Genomic DNA, 19378 nt, shown 5'->3' with positions numbered 1-19378 from the left:
ATGCAATATGTGACAACTGATTTGAAGGAATGTATTGGTGCCATTAAATTATGAAAGGAACAGTTTTAAGAAAAATCTGTAAGACTTGTATGAGCAGAATGAAATTAACAGAATCTGGCAAACAATTTATACAATAATTAAAGTCAAACTTTGAACTTGCATACTAATGTAATCTAATGAAACATTTGGGGATTTGCAGTGGGAATTTGTTTTACTTGACTAGTTAAAGGGGTTTTGTTTTTAGTTTTAAGTTGGTGGGAGAGGAAGAGTAAAACGATTTTTAAAAAGATGGTGGATAGTATTTAAGTTCTTGAACAAAGAATCATGATACTGCGTTTTATATCAATTTGGGCAGCTTTGAGGATAACCTGGAGAGTAAGGTAATTAGTAATTAATGCCTGAACTAGAGTGGTGTATGAATGAACAGATTTGGCAGATACTAAAGAGGTCTGATCAAAATAAATACTGAAATAACTTACTGAAGAATAGATAAGAAAATGTACTTTTTTGCTACCTTTGTGGAGGTGGAGTACTATAGGTATGCATATGCATATACTATCAGTTAATGAGTTGGTTTTGCTTAAACCTCATTCCCGCTCTGTAATCTTTTATCTGCTAACTCTTTTTACTCTCAATGTACCATCCCTACTAATTATGAGGTTAAATCACCATAATTTTCCATGATTTCCTCTTGTAATATGAAAATTTCTTCAATCTGACTTCAACTCTTAAGATTGAAAACTAAAACCAAAATTATCAGTGTTTTCTTAATTGCCTAATTTAATGACCTTTTCTGAATCCTCCTCCTTCTGGACTTCTCTGTACTATTTGAGAGTCCTGAGGGACTTCTCATTCACCTTTGATACTATTTTCCTTATAAATTCCCATGGATTCAATTCTCTCTATGAAGATGATTGCCAGATTTATATCTACAGCTCTAGTCTCTTCAACTGTCTTTTGGATATCTCAAACCAGATAGTCTAAAATGCATCTCAAAACTCCATACATCCAAAAGAGAACTTGGTATCTCTCCCAAAACCCTCTCCCCAAATTGTTGACAGTTGGCGAGCCCCTTGCTTAAAGTACACATTCAATATGTGGTCAAATTTTGTCATTTCTACCCAGCATCTTAGTTCCCCTCTAACTCATATTGCCATCATTGTAAGTTAAATCCAAAATGCCAAAATGTTGATTGGTATCCCTACTTTATCTCCATTCTAATTCATCCAGTGAACAGTTTCTATTGACTTCAGACACCTCCCTAATTCTGAACTCGTTTCTTAGATGCTCCCCTCTGACATCAGTTATGAAATGCTCTGTCATTTAAAACCCATCATATTCCTGGAAAAGAAAAATCTAATTTCTTAGTGTTTTATTAGCTTTCTCAGAATAAAAGTGTGGGTTATCTCTAATTAGATAAGCATTATTGTCCCCTGGACTAAGCATGGCCATGTAGATCAGAAAGTTCTATTGACACTGACCTAGAGCATTGTAACTTAAAGACACTGTTCCAATAAGTTTTCTCCATTAGAACACATGGTATTACTCCTCCCTTATATCCAAGAATGTGCTGGAGTCAGCACTTAGTGGCCCTTAAAATTTCCAATGTGAACATTTACGCCTTGGAAATAGTACAAATTAAGACCTGAGTTACTGTTTTGCTAAATGTCTAGACTTAGTGTTGGAGAAAATGTAAATACAAATTAAGTTTTAAAAAAATAACTGATAATTTTTCCCCTTCTTGTATTTTTAGTTTTAAACTAGGCTATTTGCTGTTTCTTGCACTACTCATCTACTGATGCTGTCTTTGCAAGCAATGGGATTAAGTAACACAGCTAAGTTTTGTGTCTGAGGCCATATTTGAACTTGATCCTCCTGACTTCAGGGCCTGTGCTTTTTATCTACTGCACCACCTAGCTACCCCAACATAATTTTCATTGGCAATCCCCCATGCCTTAAATGTTCTCGTGTTCTGGCTTCTTTCACTTCAAGACATCTGAACTACTACCTATATGAGGAGGCCTTTTCAACCCCAGCTGCTCTTCCATTTTTATTCATCCTCCCACTCATGTCTTAGTTGCTACCTTCTAATATTACCTACTCTTTCTACTCTGGGTATATCTGGTATATACATAGTTGTTGACTTGCTATCTCTCCCCTTTCTTAGAATGTGAGCTTCTTGAGGACAGTGACACTTTATCTTTAAACCCAGAGTTTAGCATGCTGTTTGGCAAATTGTAAGCACTTGATAAATGACTGTTGACTTTTTGTTACAAGAACTGGTACCCTGGTTAAGGGACTTCAGAAATGAAGATAATATAAAAACAATATCAGAGGTGGTTTTTTTTTAAGATTTAACATTTTGGCCTCCCCATTTTTGGTAGCTCTTTCAAACATGGCAGAGTGGCACATCTGCTAGAACTCTTGAGCTCTCAAATGCAGTTTGAGGCACTGTCTTACCTTGGGCAAGTGGGGGGTGAGGTGAGGAAGGTACAGTGAACCTCAACTAAAAAATAATAATGGCACCTATACCTCCCAGAACTGTTGTGAGAATCAGTGAGATGATGTTTGTAAAGCACTTAGCACCTGGCACATAGCAATGCAATATAAATGCTATTTTTAATATTAAATTTGTTGGGATGAGCATTCTTCTCTATTTGTGTAGTCTTGACCTTGGGCAAATAACTTGATCTCCTTAGGTAAAAATGAGAGAGTTGGGTTGGCTGGCATTATGATCCTATGATAACATTTTAAGGTAAGAATTTCTCTTGAGAAAGTATTTGTTTATAAAATCTAGTGACAATTTTATGTGCTTGTCAAGAAAAATTTATGATCTAATAATATTCATCTTTAAAATTAAAGGGACTAGACATGGTTAGGAAGGTGCACTTGTGAATTTTCTGTTTGCAGGGAATGAGGGAGGCAAGAATTGGAAAAGATGTGAATGATTCCTTAAAATATTTTCAAATTGGAAAGTGGAACCAAAGCTACCATAAGGTGGAAATTATTTTCTCATTTTCTTCCTGTATCACTTGTAAAGTTTTCATTCGTCCTATTTAATCTTTAGTTTCCCCAAGGTCCCAGAAGTTTATTTAGGGTTAAATTTTTACATGTAATTTTGTTTTATGGCATAATATTATTGTTGTAATAAGTAATGACAAGATATCAGGCTATTTACACATCTTCTGGTTAAATTTATTAGACTGCATAAAGGTAAGTCTAGTCTATGGCAGACTATGACCTCTCAAGTTTTCATATTCAAAATTGAGTTTTTGCTTTTTATGTCTGCTTCCCATTCCTACAAAACCTTATTTTTTTTTTAGATTTTTCAAGGCAGTGGGGTTAAGTGGCTTGCCCAAGGCCACATGGCTAGTTAATTATTAAGTGTCTGAAGTCGGATTTGAACCCAGGTACTCCTGACTCCAAGGCTGGTGTTCTATCCACTGCGCCACCTAGCCGCCCCCTTAGTTATTTTTTTGTTACCACAATTTCTATTGTCCTTATTTCCCACAAATTTCTGCATTTTACAAGAAAACCAAATGGACAAGTGTTCATTTTTGGTCTTGGGATTAGTCTTCTGTTATATTTCCTCAGGATGGGGGTACAAGGTGTGGAAGAGGGAAAATATGACTAAGGAAACCAATACTACCTTTAACACAAAAACAAAGTTAAACTGTTTTAGACTCAAAAGGCTCAAGTAAGACTGCTGAAACATTTGTAATAACAATATAGACACAAAATTTAAGTTGCATTTTGCAACATTAACAATCCTCTTTATTATGAGCATATTTATGATGAATACATCAACTTAGGAAGATATCTGAAATCTCCCTAGGCCCTTGAGACTTTTTCTCCTTTGTTCTAAGAATATTCAAATATACCTTAAGAGTTGATTTTTAAAGTTACCTATGAAAATGAATTTGAGTGTTTTAGCAATGGCTATAATGTAAATAATGACAAAACCAGAAGTCAACAAAACTTGGTCAAATATAAAACAATTTTTGAACTGCTAAAATGAAAAATGAATTTACATCAGTTACAATCTGCTTTTGGGGTGTTATTTTGCAGGGTCTTAGGAATGTGTTGTGTCAAAACAAAGTATATCTGATTTTTTTTTCATTGAAATGTTTACTAGGAACTGATAACTCATCAAAATTATGTCTGTTTAGGCATAATTGAGCAAAGGAATAGAAGATGACAGAAACTATGAGATGTGAGAGTCTGGGTACAATTCTTTTCTAATGAACATTTAAGATTGAGCCTTTCTTACATATCCGGACATTAAATCACCAAATTCCATTAGTCTCACTTTAATTTTTGTGTGTAGCCAGGAAAAAAGTTACAGATTGCTGTTTGTTTGCTAAAAGTTGCTCAGATGGAAATCTATAACATCTAGGGGCAGTACTGTGATCATTTTAAGTAGTTACTGCTGGGATGGCATATGGAGGGCACAGGAGAATTTGCCCTTGTAATTCAGATAATGCAGCTATTATTCTGTTATGTATTTAAAGCCTTACTGCTGCCACTTGGTATGACACTGTGGATAAGATCTAGTTGCTTATGAGATGACCTAAGTCTAGGCGACACTAGTACCATTGCCCAAAGTTCTTGCTCCTGCTTCTTTGACAGTGTCACTTACAGCTGTGTAAATCATTTTTGTTTTATCTGTAAGGAGATAAAAGGAAAAACAAAGTCAGCAAATGAGACAAGTTTATGTAAAAGTAATAGAGCCAGCAGATGTTAGCAGCAAGAAATTCGGCCCCAGGATATACTTATGAATCTACTTTTTAGAATCTATGCTATACCATCTCCTCTCATTGATTTAGAAGCTTGATATTCCAACTACAAGAAAAGTATAAAGAAGTAAACATGAAAGAGAAATCAAAAGGGACTCAGTAAGATTAAATGTTCACATTTCAATATAAGATGATAAATGTAACTTCTAAGAACTTTACTATTTTTTTTTGTTTTTGCAAGGCAGTGGGGTTAAGTGACTTGCCCAAGGTCACATAATATGAAGTATTAAGTGTCTGAGGCTGGATTTGCACTCAGGCCTATTTGACACTAGGGCCTGTGCTCTATTCACTTCACTAGCTGCCCCAAAACTTTTTTTTATTTTTGCTACACAGTAAGGTTAAGTGATTTGCTCATGGTCACACAGCTAGGTAATTATTAAGTGTCTTATGCCAAATTTGAACTCAGGTACTCCTGTTTCCAGGGCTAGTGCTTTATCCACTGCACTACCTAGCCACCCCCAGCCCCACATTTTATAATTATTAGGGAAGTTGGAAAGAGTCTACATAGAGGGATACATTTTGAGAAGGAAGATCGAGATAATGGGGGGAAATCTGGTAACAGAGACACTCAAAAGGAAAAGCTTGGAAAAGCTTTTACATTAGAGGAGGAAATGGATGGGTGGAGGAGTTGCTGGGTAACAACCAACCTCACTTTCATTGACATTCTAAAAGGGAAGTATATATGTTTCCAACAAGGAAGTAGGAGAGGGATAAGAGAAGGGGGTATGTGATAAAGGAGAATTAAGGAAGGCAGTGGTCAGATATAAACTTTTGAAGAGGGACAGGGTAAAAAGAGAAAAAATGGGATGAAGGTAATCATAGCTGAGGATGTGAATGGGATGCACTCGTAAAATAGAAGTGAATAGCAGAATGGATTAAAATCAAAATCCAACAATAACAAGAAATGCAATTGAAACAAAGACCAGACTTAAAAGTAAGGGTCTGAAGCAGAATCTATTATGTTTCAGTTGAACTAAAAAAAAAAAAGTCAGGGGTGGCTCTATCTCAGAAAAAGGAAAATTAAAAATAGGCCTAATTAAAAAGTAATCAGGAAGCTACATTTTGCTAAAAGATGTCACAGACAATGAAGTAATATAAAAAATTTTATAGCAAATTTCTCTGATAAAAGTCTCATTTCTCAAATACATGGAAAACTCAGTTATAAAAAATTAAGAGCCATTCCCCAATTGATAAATGGTCAAAAGAAATGAAATGAAAAGGTAGATGTTTAAAGAAGAAAAAATACTCTAAATTAGTATTGATTAGAGAAATGCAAATTGTCATCTTTACATACATTAGTCCTTTCACTTACTCCCATATATAATTTATAATTGGTGACTTCTACAGGTCTTAATAATAATTAGTAGTAGTAGTAGTAGCAGCAGTGATATTTATAAAGTGATTTAAAGTTTACAAAGCCCTTTACAATATCTCTAACATCAAAAACCTTGGGAGGGACGTGGTGCTATTACCTGTTTTAAAGATGAGAAAAATGAGGCATCAAGAAATTGTCTGAGGTCACATGTGAATTCAGATCTTTCTGACTCCAAGTCTATCATTGTCCACTGGGCCCCCTTGTGTCGATTGCTCTTTGTAGAGAACTTTTTCATATTGAGTCAGAATTTTTAAAAACAATGACATCTAAGAACTTGTCATGTCATGCTATTTTTTAGATTGGATAATCCTTTATTCTGCAGAAACTAAAACATTATCTGGAGAGCAACTACTGGTTTGTCGGTGGCCCCAGTGAACCTTTTCCTCATAATATGGATAATACACCAAGTCAAGAGATCTTGCTTTAGGAAAAACTTGCCCCCCAACCTAGAAGTAAACATACTATCCTTAGAATTGTTTTGGATGACTCAGTGTTGCTGTTGCTTTGTCTTTGATGGACTCAATATTATCATTAAATATTTCTTAATTCAGCTATTAATAAGAAATCTAGCATCTGCTGACTCTTTGGGGAGAGAGTCAGCCTCTAAGAGTAAAGGATGGCAAAGGACAGTTCCTATGGACAAATCCACAGGTTCTCAGGTTAAGAACCCCTAGATTATATGATCTCAATGAGTTTTCAGATCATAAAATCCATATGACGATAAAGTGTTTTGAGCTCCTTTAAGTAGCTAGGTGGCGCAGTGGATAGAGCACAGACCCTGGAGTCAGGAGGACCTGAGTTCAAATCTGACCTCAGACACCTAGCTGTGTGACCTTGAGCAAGTCAACCCCTTGCCTTGCAAAACTCAAAAAAAAAGACAGTTCCTGCCCTCAAAAAGCTCACACTCTAATATGGGAAGATAAACAGAAACCTAAAGAAAGGTAGGGAGATGAAAGAGGGGGCATGATTGAGGGCATGATAAAATGGCCACTGTAGGTTACCTCTTTACAAAGAGAATCTTGTGTGTGTGTGTGTGTGTGTTTTTTTTAGGTTTTTTGCAAGGCAAATGAGGTTAAGTGGCTTGCCCAAGGCCACACAGCTAGGTAATTATTAAGTGTCCGAGACTGGATTTGAACCCAGGGCCACACAGCTAGGTAATTATTAAGTGTCCGAGACCGGATTTGAACCCAGGTACTCCTGACTCCAAGGCCGGTGCTTTATCCACTGCGCCACCTAGCCGCCCCTACAAAGAGAATCTTGGAGGAACTCTCTGATGTCTATCCTCTGCCATCTCCAATCAGAGGAAGGGAGGTAGCCAAGGGTTCCTGGTTTCTCAGGAAATTTGACCTTCAGAATTGATTTGAGATTAATAAGTCTGATTTTCACAGTGTACCCGTGGTGGATCCCAAAGGTGGTTTTGGATAGGGAGAATAATAATGGTCATGAGTCTAGTTTCATTTCAACTCTCACCTTCTAAACCTTGCTATATCAAGTGGCCCCTCTGAGTTGCATAAATGTCATTCACTCCGGTTTTGGTACTACTTTAAATTCTAGGCTAGAAATCTGTTAATGATTTTTTTGGAATTTTAATGCTGATATTTTGAAGTATGACCTACAATCATAAATGAAAAGAGTACAAGTTAGGAAGCTAGATAAAGCCAGGGAAATTAGCAGGAATGAACTCCAACTCCTGACAGGCTATTCACATGGTGGCCAGGCCTCCAATTGATCAATGTCAGCTTGAAGGTCTTTTCTTCCTTGGTTATGATGTTCATTTGTGTACCAAAAAAGATGTAATGGAAATGGGGCAAAGAGGGGAAGGAAGAAGAGGAACCAGTCTTGAGAAAGAAAGGAATTGGATGGCAGTACTTCCTTACTACCTATTGCCCTTCAACCAACTCATTCTATATACTTTTAGCCACAGATAGAAAGATGGATGAGATCAGAGATTCTTAAAATGACTTTGTGTTGTGGACTCCTTTAGCAGTTTGACAAAGTCATCCACCTGTCAGGATAATGGTTTTAAAAACATAAAATAAGGGGCGGCTAGGTGGCGTAGTGGATAAAGCACCGGCCTTGGAGTCAGGAGCACCTGGGTTCAAATCCGGTCTCGGACACTTAATAATTATCTAGCTGTGTGGCCTTGGGCAAGCCACTTAACCCCATTTGCCTTGCAAAAACCTAAAAAGAAAAAAAAAAGCATAAAATAAAATGTATAGTATTACAAAGAAAATAAATTATATTGAAATAGTATTTAGAATTTTTTTAAAAAACAAATCCACAGGTCCTTGGTTAAGAACCCCTAGATTATATGATCTCAATGAGTTTTCAGATCATAAAATCCATATGACAATAAAGTGTTTTGAACTCCTTTAAGTAGACTTAATGTTTAGAGTCATGACTCCAGCATTAATAATCAAAACTTGATTAAAAAAATTAGACATTTTAATTCAAGAAGTTACCATATTGACCACTACATATCAGTTACTGGAAGTTTTCCTAATACTGTATATGATTCAGGATTGAATCTCAGGGGTGGGGAATCTCCAACTGGCATATTAGTCTGGCATTGCCAAGACTGCAAGCAAGACTCGAAATTCAATAAATCTAGGTGATTTTTAGGGATGAATTAATTAAATGTTTGACCAAATATAACCCAAGAATGATATTATAAATATCCAAATGTCCTTTGGCAGAAAAAAGATTCCTCATTCTTAACTTGGATCATAGGATCATCCAGTTTTCTCATTTTATAGATAAGAAACTGAGGACCATAGAGTTAAATCCAAGGCAGAACTTTGGCTATCCCAAAGCCTTAATAAATTTTACCCCAGATATAGTGTGAATAGATCCTGTCATCCTATTCCTTATAGCCTCCCAATTTTTCTATATCCATAGTTTTGTTTATCACAATTACCATTTCTCCAGATCCTTACTTTCTACCTGTCATTGCCTATCATTTGAATATATTAATATATTAATCTAGTTCCACTATTCCAACCCCAGTACTAATAGGATCTTGCTGAGAAGGAAAAAATGGCTTACTTTATGGAAATCCATAGCTTAAAAGAATCAATGCTTCATTCAAAAGAGCCATTTGCTATTTTCTCTGTGGCAGGTCAGACTCAGTAGTCACAGAGTTTATAAGATAATTTTTCAGTACTTACCCTTGGGAGTTTTTATTTTATTGTAGCATTTAAAAATGGCAATAAGGAGAAGCCCTTCCCCAAGCTGGAAAATCATGTAGAGAAGAGGAAAAAAGAAGAGAGGTCCAATCACTTCTGGAGGAAAGGTCACATTGAGGATGGTAGAGCATAATTGGACATTCTGGCATCCAGTCTCCATGCTGACAGTTCGTCTGCATCTATATAGACACATCAACCCCAAAGCAAATTCAGGAGAATTTAAAGCAAATTAAATTTAAATTAAATTAAAGATAAACTGATAGGTATAAAATAAGAATCTGAGTGGTCATTTATGGTTTACCTATCACTATGTTTGGCCTTCTGTTTAAGGTTTTTTATTAATGACTTGGATAAAATCATAGATGACATGCTTACCCAATTTGCAGTGACACAAAACCAGAAGAGGTGGATTTGTCACCTCATTGGATAACAGATAAATCCAAAAACATCTTCAAAGACTAGGACAATAGTCTAAGAGAAATTTTATCTAAATGACTTATAAAAATATTTTAGATTTTTGTTAACATTTTATATTTTTGTGAAAAAATTTTAATCCCAAAATTTTACTGATTTTTTTAAAAATTAACTTCATAAATTCAAGATATGACTGGATATCAAAGTGTCTGAAGAATCTGAAGAATCAACCCAAAAAGCTAATATGAGTGTAACCATTGTGTTTTGGATTAGGGAAATCATAGCCCCATTCTACTCTTCTACCCATGTCAAATGACATTTGAAGTATAGTGTTCAGAGCAGTAAAAAGGCAAAGTATTTTGAGTTCTGGGACCTGGAGTCAGGAAGACTCATCTTCCTGAGTTCAAATGTGACCTCAGGCATTTACTAATTGTGTTACTCTAGGCTTAAACCTGGTTTGCCTCAATTTTTTTCATCTGTAATATGAACTGAAGAAGGAAATGGCAAATCCTTGCAATATATATGCCAAGAAAACTCCAAATGGGGTCACAAGAGCTGGACCCAGTTAAAAAACAATTGAACTCATTCAGTTTTGGGGCTTAGATTTTAGGAAGAACGTGGATAAACTGAAGAACAGTATGCTAGATGAGGATAAATTGATCCTCATATGTTCAGGGAGATGAGAATATTTTCAGGAGCATATAATGTCTTTATTTGAAGAGCTGTCATGTGGAAAGAATTAGTTTTATTATGCTTGGGCAGAAAGGGCAGAACTGGAGGTATTTGCTTAGTTGAGCTCTTCAAGTCAAAGTTCAATAACCATTTTCTGAGTATTTTGTAGTTCAGGTTAGTCTGAACTTCATGGCCTCTGGAATCCTTTTCAACTCTGAGATTCTATTTTAGTTTTATTTCTTCTTACTCCCTTTAATATACTTTATGCTTTAGTCAAACTAAACTACCCTTTCCTAAACTTTCCTACCTCATTTTCTTTGTCCATTCTTGTAGTATGTGCTCTACCTTCCTATCCCTACCCACTATCTCTGTCTGTGCAAATACATCCTTTCCATCCTTTACAAAACAAATTCTTCATGATTCAGACACACACCTCTATTTACAACTCTCTATATAATCATAGTTTACATTACTATTCTCACACACACACACATATATATATATTTCTTCTACTAGACTGTGATTTCCTTGAAGATGGGGACTGAATCCTTAATAAATGTTTGTTGTTGATTGGAAGTACATGGGAAAAGATGAAAATTACAGAAATCACTCTGTGAGTAGCTCTTGTCTAGAGTTCTCAGCTTCTGAAACCCAACACTTTCCACAGAATTAAAAAATCCCTACATGTGTCATATGAGGGCATCCCTAAGAATCCACTGCCCATGTGGTTGGGAAAATGCAGAGATTTTTCTTGTTCCTCCAGAAAGAAACTAGAAATGGAAAAAAAGTAGCATTGTATGTCACACCTACCGTCCATTGAGTCGTAGGATGAATGAGAGGATATAACCCAGAGTAAAGCCAATAAAAGGCATCAGAGCAGAAGTTGCCACAAGATGAAATGTCATGATCAGCATGATGCTTCGGCCAACATTGATGGCAGTAAGGATAGCAATGGCTACTGATGAAATGAGCATTATGATCATTCCTCCCTAAAAATGAAGATAGTGAGGAAAGAACAAGTTAAAAACAAGAGAAAAAGAAAAAAACATTTTTTTAAAGGGACTTAGTCCTTAGGAATCCCAATGAAATTGAAAGATCCTGTTTTACTCTCCTCTCCTTCCACTTTCATTCCCAGGAATAACTAGAGCGGACCTGAGTGCTTTGCTTTATCTTATTTGATATCATCATAATTCTGTGTGATAAATGTTATTTTAAAATTTTTTTAATGGGGCATTGAGGTTAGGTGACTTACCTAAGGTCAAATGTTTACTATGTATCAAGTCTGAGGTTGAATTTGAACTCATATCCTCTTGACTATAGGGCTGGTGCTCTATCCATTGCACCACCCAGTTGCCTTTATAATAATGACTCTTACTATATCCATTTTATAGACAAGGAAATGATGGCAACAAAACAAGGTCACAGCTATTAAGTAAGTAGAGTTAAGATATAGGGGTGGTTAGGTGGCGCAGTGGATAAAGCACCTGCCCTGTAGTCAGGAGTCCCTGAGTTCAAATCCTGCCTCAGACACTTAATAATTACCTAGCTGTGTGGCCTTGGGCAAGCCGCTTAACCCCACTGCCTTGCAAAAAAAAAAAAAAAATAGAGGTAAGATGTGAACTCAGTCATTCCTGATTCCAAATCAGCATGCTTTCCATCTGTTTCTCATTACAAGTAAGCTTCTTAAGATAAAGAATATATTTCTTAGTAATCTCTTCAACAAAACCCAGCATATTTGAATGCCCTCCATCCATGGAAAAGCTATAATTTTGTCAGGGTGGCAAACTTCTTCCACCAATGTGAACTGTCACCCATATATGATATAATAGAGCATTGTAAAAGATACTCCCAAAATAAGAGGGGTCCTCGCCAGCAGTTGAATTGTTGGAATAAATATATGTTAACCTTCCAAGTTTTATCCTAAATAGGGGCAAAAGAGGTTTGGGGCTTAGGAAGAGCAAAACAGAATTAGATTAACCATCAGTTTAATGATTTTCCTTTAAGTTGTGACCTTCAGCTAGAACACGTGGGCATCTACCCTTAACCTTGTCCAACAAGAGATGTGATCTAATCTCTTGCTTGTCTAATCAAAAAAGAGTATGACCTAACATAGGATAGGAAGAAGGCCAGATATGGATGAAGGAAAGAGAACTAAGGAAAAGATTGGGAGGAGGCCTCTGTTTTACAATTAAGAGAGTCATATCTAAGAACATTTTTCAATTTTTTTAATTGACTTGATTAGGTATCTAAGTGAAAGGAGCTTCTGCCACCTCTCTACACCCTGATATGATCAAAAGGAGGTTTTCTGAAATAAAGGGATTTTCAATCACTTAGAAATCTTTTTGTAAAATTTTTTTTGCAAGGCAATGGAGTTAAGCGACTTGCCCAAGGTCACACAGCTAGGCAAGTATTAAGTGTCTGAGGTCAGTTTTGAACTCAGGTCCTCCTGACTCTAGGGCTGGTGCTCTATCCACTACACCACATAGCTGCCCCTTATTATAGAAATCTTAAATCACTTTTGACAGCATCTAGAGGATAGATCTACAGTGGATAGAGCACTGGAATTGGAATCAGAGAGACTCATCTTTGTGAGTTCAAATTTGACCTCAGACAGACACACACACACACACACACACGCACACGTGCACACACGCACACACACACACACACACACAAAACTCTGTGTGTGTGCGTGTGCATGTGCGCGTGTGTTCCTAGGCAAATCACTTAGTCCTGTAACCCTCAGTCAGAGGGACTTATAGGGTCATATAGTTAAGTGTGTAAAGTAGGATCTGAACATTTGAGGGGAAAGGGAGAATATCCAAAACTTTCAGCACCAAAGCAGCAAAACAATTCTTGACCCTTGGCTATCCACCCACCTGTCTCTTGGCACTGCTTTTACATGAAAAATCTCCAACAGTGGTGGAGTGGGCTCCTGTTTGTATGCTTAGTAACAGCAAACAGAGCCATTCACCTTATAATGACCTATCCACAAAAGTTTGAAGGTCAAATGGAATCAGTTTTTGCAAATTATGCAGTCTCTATTTATTGATTGACATCCTTCCAAATCATCTTTATAGACTGTTGTAATGAAAAGAATACTTCATGAAAATTATCAGTCAACTAATAAACATTGTTTCAGACACTGTGCTAAATGCTGGTGATATGAGTGTAAAAGATAATCATTGCTTTCAAGGAACTCATAGTCTAAAAAAAAAAAGAGAAAACATACAAACCATGTATAAATACACCAAAGAATTAATTTCAAATAATCAAAAGAGGGGAAGTGCTAGAATTAAAATGGATAAGGAAAGGCTTCCTATAGAATGTGGAATTTTAACTGGAATTTGAAGGAAGAAATGAGAAATGATGAAAAAAGTTCCCTTTGGTGCAGATGATAGGTGTGGAAAGAAACATACATTGACAAGACATGCTTTTTTTCTTAATTATTCTTTATTAAAAGGGAGGATTCTATTTATGGAATCAAGTATTGGAAAATGACATTAAATAAAATTAAAACAGCATTCAATTGTAGTGAGGATAGTCCCTTGAATATAGAATGGGGGTCTCATTATGTGGCTCAAAGTGAGAAAGAATAGATATACCTTGTTTCTTCTCTCCACACCTTTCTCCAAGGGAAACTTTTGATTCCTTCCAGGGAAGGAAATAGAAAGTTGGGGTCAGAAGCTTACCCCCTACTCTCCTCAGAGAGAGGGTTTCCTGGATTAGAATTATACCTATCTTCTCTCTTAAACAATTAGTTTAGAGGAGATGATCAAGTTCATGGCAATACCAAACGATTCCTTTCCCTCCAAATTAATTCCATAATGAAGGCACATGCCCCTTAGCCAAGAAAACCCATTTATGCAAATTAGAATGCAAAAATTAGAGAAGATTTACATAGGAGCATAAGTACCAAACAACACAGAGTGAAGAAGCTCTCTTGTTGAGAGTCAAACATGAGGGAAAGAGTTCTATATCTCACTAAGGGAGAAGTTTAATGAAGTCTTAAGTGTAACAAGCTGAGGGTAGGATATGAGATAGACTGCTGGTTCCTCTCATGTCTTCCCAGAGTCTTTTCTTTCACCTGAAGTGGGGTGGAAAGTTGAAAGCCAGAATATTTGAAGAGACTTAAAGCTTAAAAAGTCCCAAAGAAAATTCTCTCTCTCTCTCTCTCTCTCTCTCTCTCTCTCTCAATATGGGGAACTACTCCCCAACTCAGCTGCTATGTTTCTATGATCACTTGGCACCTCTGTTTCTTTTGTCTCTTGTGTTTATCCTTTCCTAATTGTAGATGACTGAATATTCAGAGATTGAACTGACCATGCTATGACCTTATGAGCTTCAAAAAGTGAAAAAAGTCATCAAAGGTGCAACAACTAGAGTTAATAGCAGAATCTACTGGTTTCCTACCATTCTGAGATGCTGATGAAGATCCAGACTTGAAAAGCAATGGACCAACTAGTACTTTGGCTATGCCAAATACAGAAGTGAACTTTGTGTTTCCTTTGGGTACTCTTAGGTACTTAATAAATAGTTGGTGATTAGTTGATTGAGTCTGGCCACAAACAGCCTACCTGCAGCTGTCAGATATAGTGCCTCATAAGCTTCATGTCTCATAAAGAAGTGGTCCTTGATAGATGCCACTATCTTTTCTCTGCCAAGTCCAGCTAATGTCCTGGGAGTCTTTGTTGGTTATTCCAGCTCTCATTGACCCTCCTTTTCCTCTAATATCGTATACTATTTCTAATCTATATTACATAGCTTTACATTTGCTGTCTTGAATTGTTGGCAACTCTTTTACCTTCCTTGGTCTTGTTACTTTAACAAAGTTTGCAGTCACAGATAATCTTTTGTGCTTTTTCTGAGTTCTATTGCACCACCATGCAGTGGGTTCATGGTACATGACACTTATTAGCTGATTCATTTAACAGTAAGGGTCAGATGCAGGTAAAACCAGACTGCACTGTACAGCAGAAAGATATGCCTTTGAATCCTGACACTTAAAATTACACATGCACCTTGAGTAGTGACATGATGTACCTGGGGACAGTGGCTTCTCTTTTGAAACTCAAGATTAAAACATTGAATACAGAAAAGACCTTTCAAGGGGAAGAGGTCTAGAAAGGAACTGAGTGAAGACTATTCTAGAATGCTAACTTCAAACTGCCTTTTAGTGAATTATCATTTCCTTGTTCAAGAATGTTACTTCAAAATATCTTGGTGGCAGAGAATTCTGTCAAATGTCACATGACAACTTAGAAATCTCTTTCTCCAAGCTAAAATTGGTTTAGATATATATATATATTAATATTAAATTAGTAGAATTTTTTCTAGCCAAGATAGGAACATTATTAGTATTATTTCTTCCACACTAACTTCTCATTATGCATTTATTCCCTTAAAATTCAATGAAGTAGATGATAGATTAATTTTTGTGGTGTTTTAAAATATAAAATTTTGTGGTATTGTATAATAGGACTTTTTTTAGGTTTTTTTTTTGCAAGGCAAACAGGGTTAAGTGGCTTGCCCAAGGCCACACAGCTAGGTAATTATTAAATGTCTGAGACCAGATTTGAACCCAGGTACTCCTGACTCCAAGGCCGGTGCTTTATCCACTACGCCACCTAGCCACCTTATATAATAGGACTTTGACAAATGCCCATACTTCCTAAGATGGGTCATCATGTAGAAGATACCTCACTACAAACACATGAAACAGATCAGATAGGTATCATTACCTACACTTTGCAAATATGGAAACTGAGGCTGTTTAAGAGATTTGTTTATAGTCACACAGCTAGTAAAGTCAAAGGTGAGATTTGAAACTAGGTGGGTTTTTTTTTACTCCAAGCCCAACATTGCCCATTTTAACACACCATATTATAGGAATTATTATCCTAAACAAATATTAGCTATTTGAGAGATGAGATGCAGAAAGGTTAAATGACTTGCCTAATATCAAACAAATAGCTAATGTCATGATTCCCAGAACAGTGGTCTTTGAATTTATCAACTCTACTTTCTCAAGGGTAGTCAGCTGATAAGGTGGATAGACTTTTGAGCCTGGAGTTAGAAAGACTCTTCCTGAATTCAAGTCTGGTTTCAGACACTTACTAACTTTGTGACCCTGGACAAGTCATTTAATCTGTTTGCCTCAGTTCTCATCTTTAGAATGAACTGGACTAGCTGTGCGGCCTTGGGCAAGCCACTTAACCCCATTTGCCTTGCAAAAACCTAAAATAAATAAATAAATAAATAAGAAAATAAAAAAATAAAATGAACTGGAGAAGGAAATTACAAACCCCTCCAAGAATATTGCAAATGGGGTCACAAAGAGCCAATATGACTGAAAATGGTGAATAAACATCTTCCTGAATTCCTACCTTAACAATGTAACGTCCATATTGTGGCCTCTTGGAATTAATGATGATTCCTAGAGTGCATGGAATAAGTATCAGAACCAGTGAGATGGCAATCTGCCCATAGGGGACCTTGGTCTTGAGATCCCCCTCATAGAGTCCCCTGGAGTAGATAAACAGGAGGAGAGGCATCAGGCCCAGGGCAAAGAATGTGGAGCAGGTGGTCATCACAATGCTGGAATAGTAGGAGAAGAAGTGGAATTAGATCCTGGGGCATATTTGACTATACCAGCCCTGTCAGATTATTTCCTACTCATAACTATGACATAATCCTGGTAGTGCTTCAGCCCTACTGAGTGATAGGAGTGATAGAGAGAAAGATTATTTAGAAAATCTTTTGATCAAAGGATGTTAGTTTCATTAGTGACATAGAAAATGTTAGGGCTCTTGTTTCTAACTTACAGAAGTAACCAGGGTCATAGTACAAAAAACACTAGTCAGAAGATCTAGGTTTGTGTCTGTTCCTGTGTCATCTGAAATGAGTTTCTTTTTTTTTTAATTAATTAATTAATTTTCACATTACTACAATAGTCTTGTAAAAGTAAACATAATCCCACCTCCCCTCACAAAGATAGAGAAACCTCAAGAAAAATAAAGTGAGAGAAAAATAAGTGTACTTCATTCCATATTCAGATACCATCAGCTCTTTCTTTGAGATGCATCCCATTCTTTTTTTTGTTTTAGGGTGTTTTTTTTTTGCAAGGCAGTGGGGTTAAGTGGCTTGCCCAAGGCCACACAGCTAGGTAATTATTTAGTGTCTCAGGCCAGATTTGAACTCAAGTACTCCTGACTCCAGGGCTGGTGCTCTATCCACTGCACCACCTAGCCACCCTGATCCCATTCTTTATCATAAGTCCACCAGAGAAGTTGCTTCAGTATTTTTTTCCCACGGTTGCTATTGCTAGCTGTATTTCCCTCTATCCTATTCCTCCTCACCCCCATTTATTTTATTTTCTCTACTTTCACCCTGTACCTCCTCAAAAGTGTGTTGTATCTGATTACCCTCTTCCATCATCTTCCCTCTCTTCTATCAACTACATCCCCCTCCCCTCCCCATCTCCACTTTCTTCCATCCCTTTCCTCTCCTTTTTTCTTCTAGGATAAGATAGAATTCTATATCCTATGTAGTGTGTTGTTTATTCCTTCTCTGAATCACTTCTGATGAGAATGAAGACTCACTAATTTCCCTTCACCTTCCCCACTTCTACTCCATTGCAAAAACTTTTTCTTGCCTCTTTTATGTCACATATTTTTGCCTATTCTACCTCTCCTTTCCCTTTCTCCCAGTTCATTCCTTTCTTGCCCATTAACTCCATCTTTATAATGTTTCATACCTTCATATTCAACTCCCTCCTTCTAACTGCCCCTGAATGAGAGGGTTCATGAGGTTCTAGTATCATCTTCCCCTGCAGGAACATAAGCTATTCATCCTCACTAAAGCCCTCATAATTTACCTTTCCCATCTATCCTCTCTATGCTGAGGACCTGAGTCCTGTACTTGAAGATCAAACTTTCTGTTCAGCTCTGGTCATTTCAACAGGAGAGTTTGAAAGTCCCCTATTTCATTGAATGTCCATCTTTTCCCCTGAAAAAGGATGTTCAGTTTTGCTGAGTAGTTGATTCTTGGTTGTAATCAAGCTTTTTTGCTTTCCAGAATATCATATTCTAAGCCCTATGAGCACTTAATGTAGATGCTGCCAAATCCTGTGTAATCCTGACTATAGCTCCATGATATTTGAATTGTTTCTTTCTGGCTCCATGATATTTGAATTGTTTCTTTTAATTTCTATTTTACCCTCCTGCTTCTAGAATATCAGGGCAATTTTCTGGATGAATTTCATGAAAAAGGAAGTCTAGGTTCTTTTCCTGGTCATGACTTTCAGGTAACCGAGTCATTTTTAAATGATCTCTTCTGGATCTGTTTTCCAGGTCAGTTGATTTTACAATGAGATATTTCACATTATCTTCTAAGGTTTTTTTTTTTTTATTCTTTTGGTCTTGTTTCCTGATTTCTCACAAAGTCATCATCTTCCCTTAGCTCCATTCTACATTTGAATGAATTATTTTCTTCAGAAAGATTTTTTTTTATCTCGTTTTCCATCTGGTCAATTCTGCTTTTTAAGGCAATCTTCTCTTCAATGACCTTTTGGACTGATTTTTCCATTTGACCTAAACTAGTTATTTTTTTTAAGGTTTTTGCAAGGCAAATGGGGTTAAGTGGCTTGCCCAAGGCCATACAGCTAGCTAATTATTAAGTGTCTGAAGCTAGATTTGAACTCAGGTACTACTGACTCCAGGGCCAGCACCACCTAGCTTCCCCTAAACTAATTTTTAAGATGTCATTTTCTTCAGTATTTTTGGTACTTCCTTCACCAAGCTACTGACTAGGTTTTCATGATTTTCCCGCATTGCTTTCATTTCTCTTCTCAATTGTTCCTCTACCTCCCTTATTTGATTTTTAAAATCTTTTTTGAGCTCTTCCATTACCTCAGACTAATTTATATTTATCTTGGA

The 19378-nt window shown here is 36.6% G+C and overlaps 1 protein-coding gene across 1 annotated transcript in view; it reads right to left on the bottom strand.

The window, feature by feature from the left end:
• Positions 1–3178: 3178 nt before the first annotated feature.
• SLC10A1 (solute carrier family 10 member 1) overlaps positions 3179–19378 on the bottom strand; it is a 32506-nt gene continuing 16306 nt past the window's right edge. Inside the window, exons 2-5 of the mRNA XM_074236025.1 lie at positions 16829–17039; positions 11253–11431; positions 9339–9535; positions 3179–4665 (exon numbers count right to left, since the gene is read on the bottom strand). Of these exons, the coding sequence (XP_074092126.1) occupies positions 4577–4665; positions 9339–9535; positions 11253–11431; positions 16829–17039 (676 nt within the window). The 3' untranslated portion in view covers positions 3179–4576. The remainder of the gene's footprint in view (positions 4666–9338; positions 9536–11252; positions 11432–16828; positions 17040–19378) is intronic.

Source organism: Macrotis lagotis, chromosome 4, assembly GCF_037893015.1.
Source record: "Macrotis lagotis isolate mMagLag1 chromosome 4, bilby.v1.9.chrom.fasta, whole genome shotgun sequence".
Lineage (NCBI taxonomy): Eukaryota > Metazoa > Chordata > Mammalia > Peramelemorphia > Peramelidae > Macrotis > Macrotis lagotis.
This window is presented reverse-complemented; position numbering and strand designations above follow the sequence as displayed.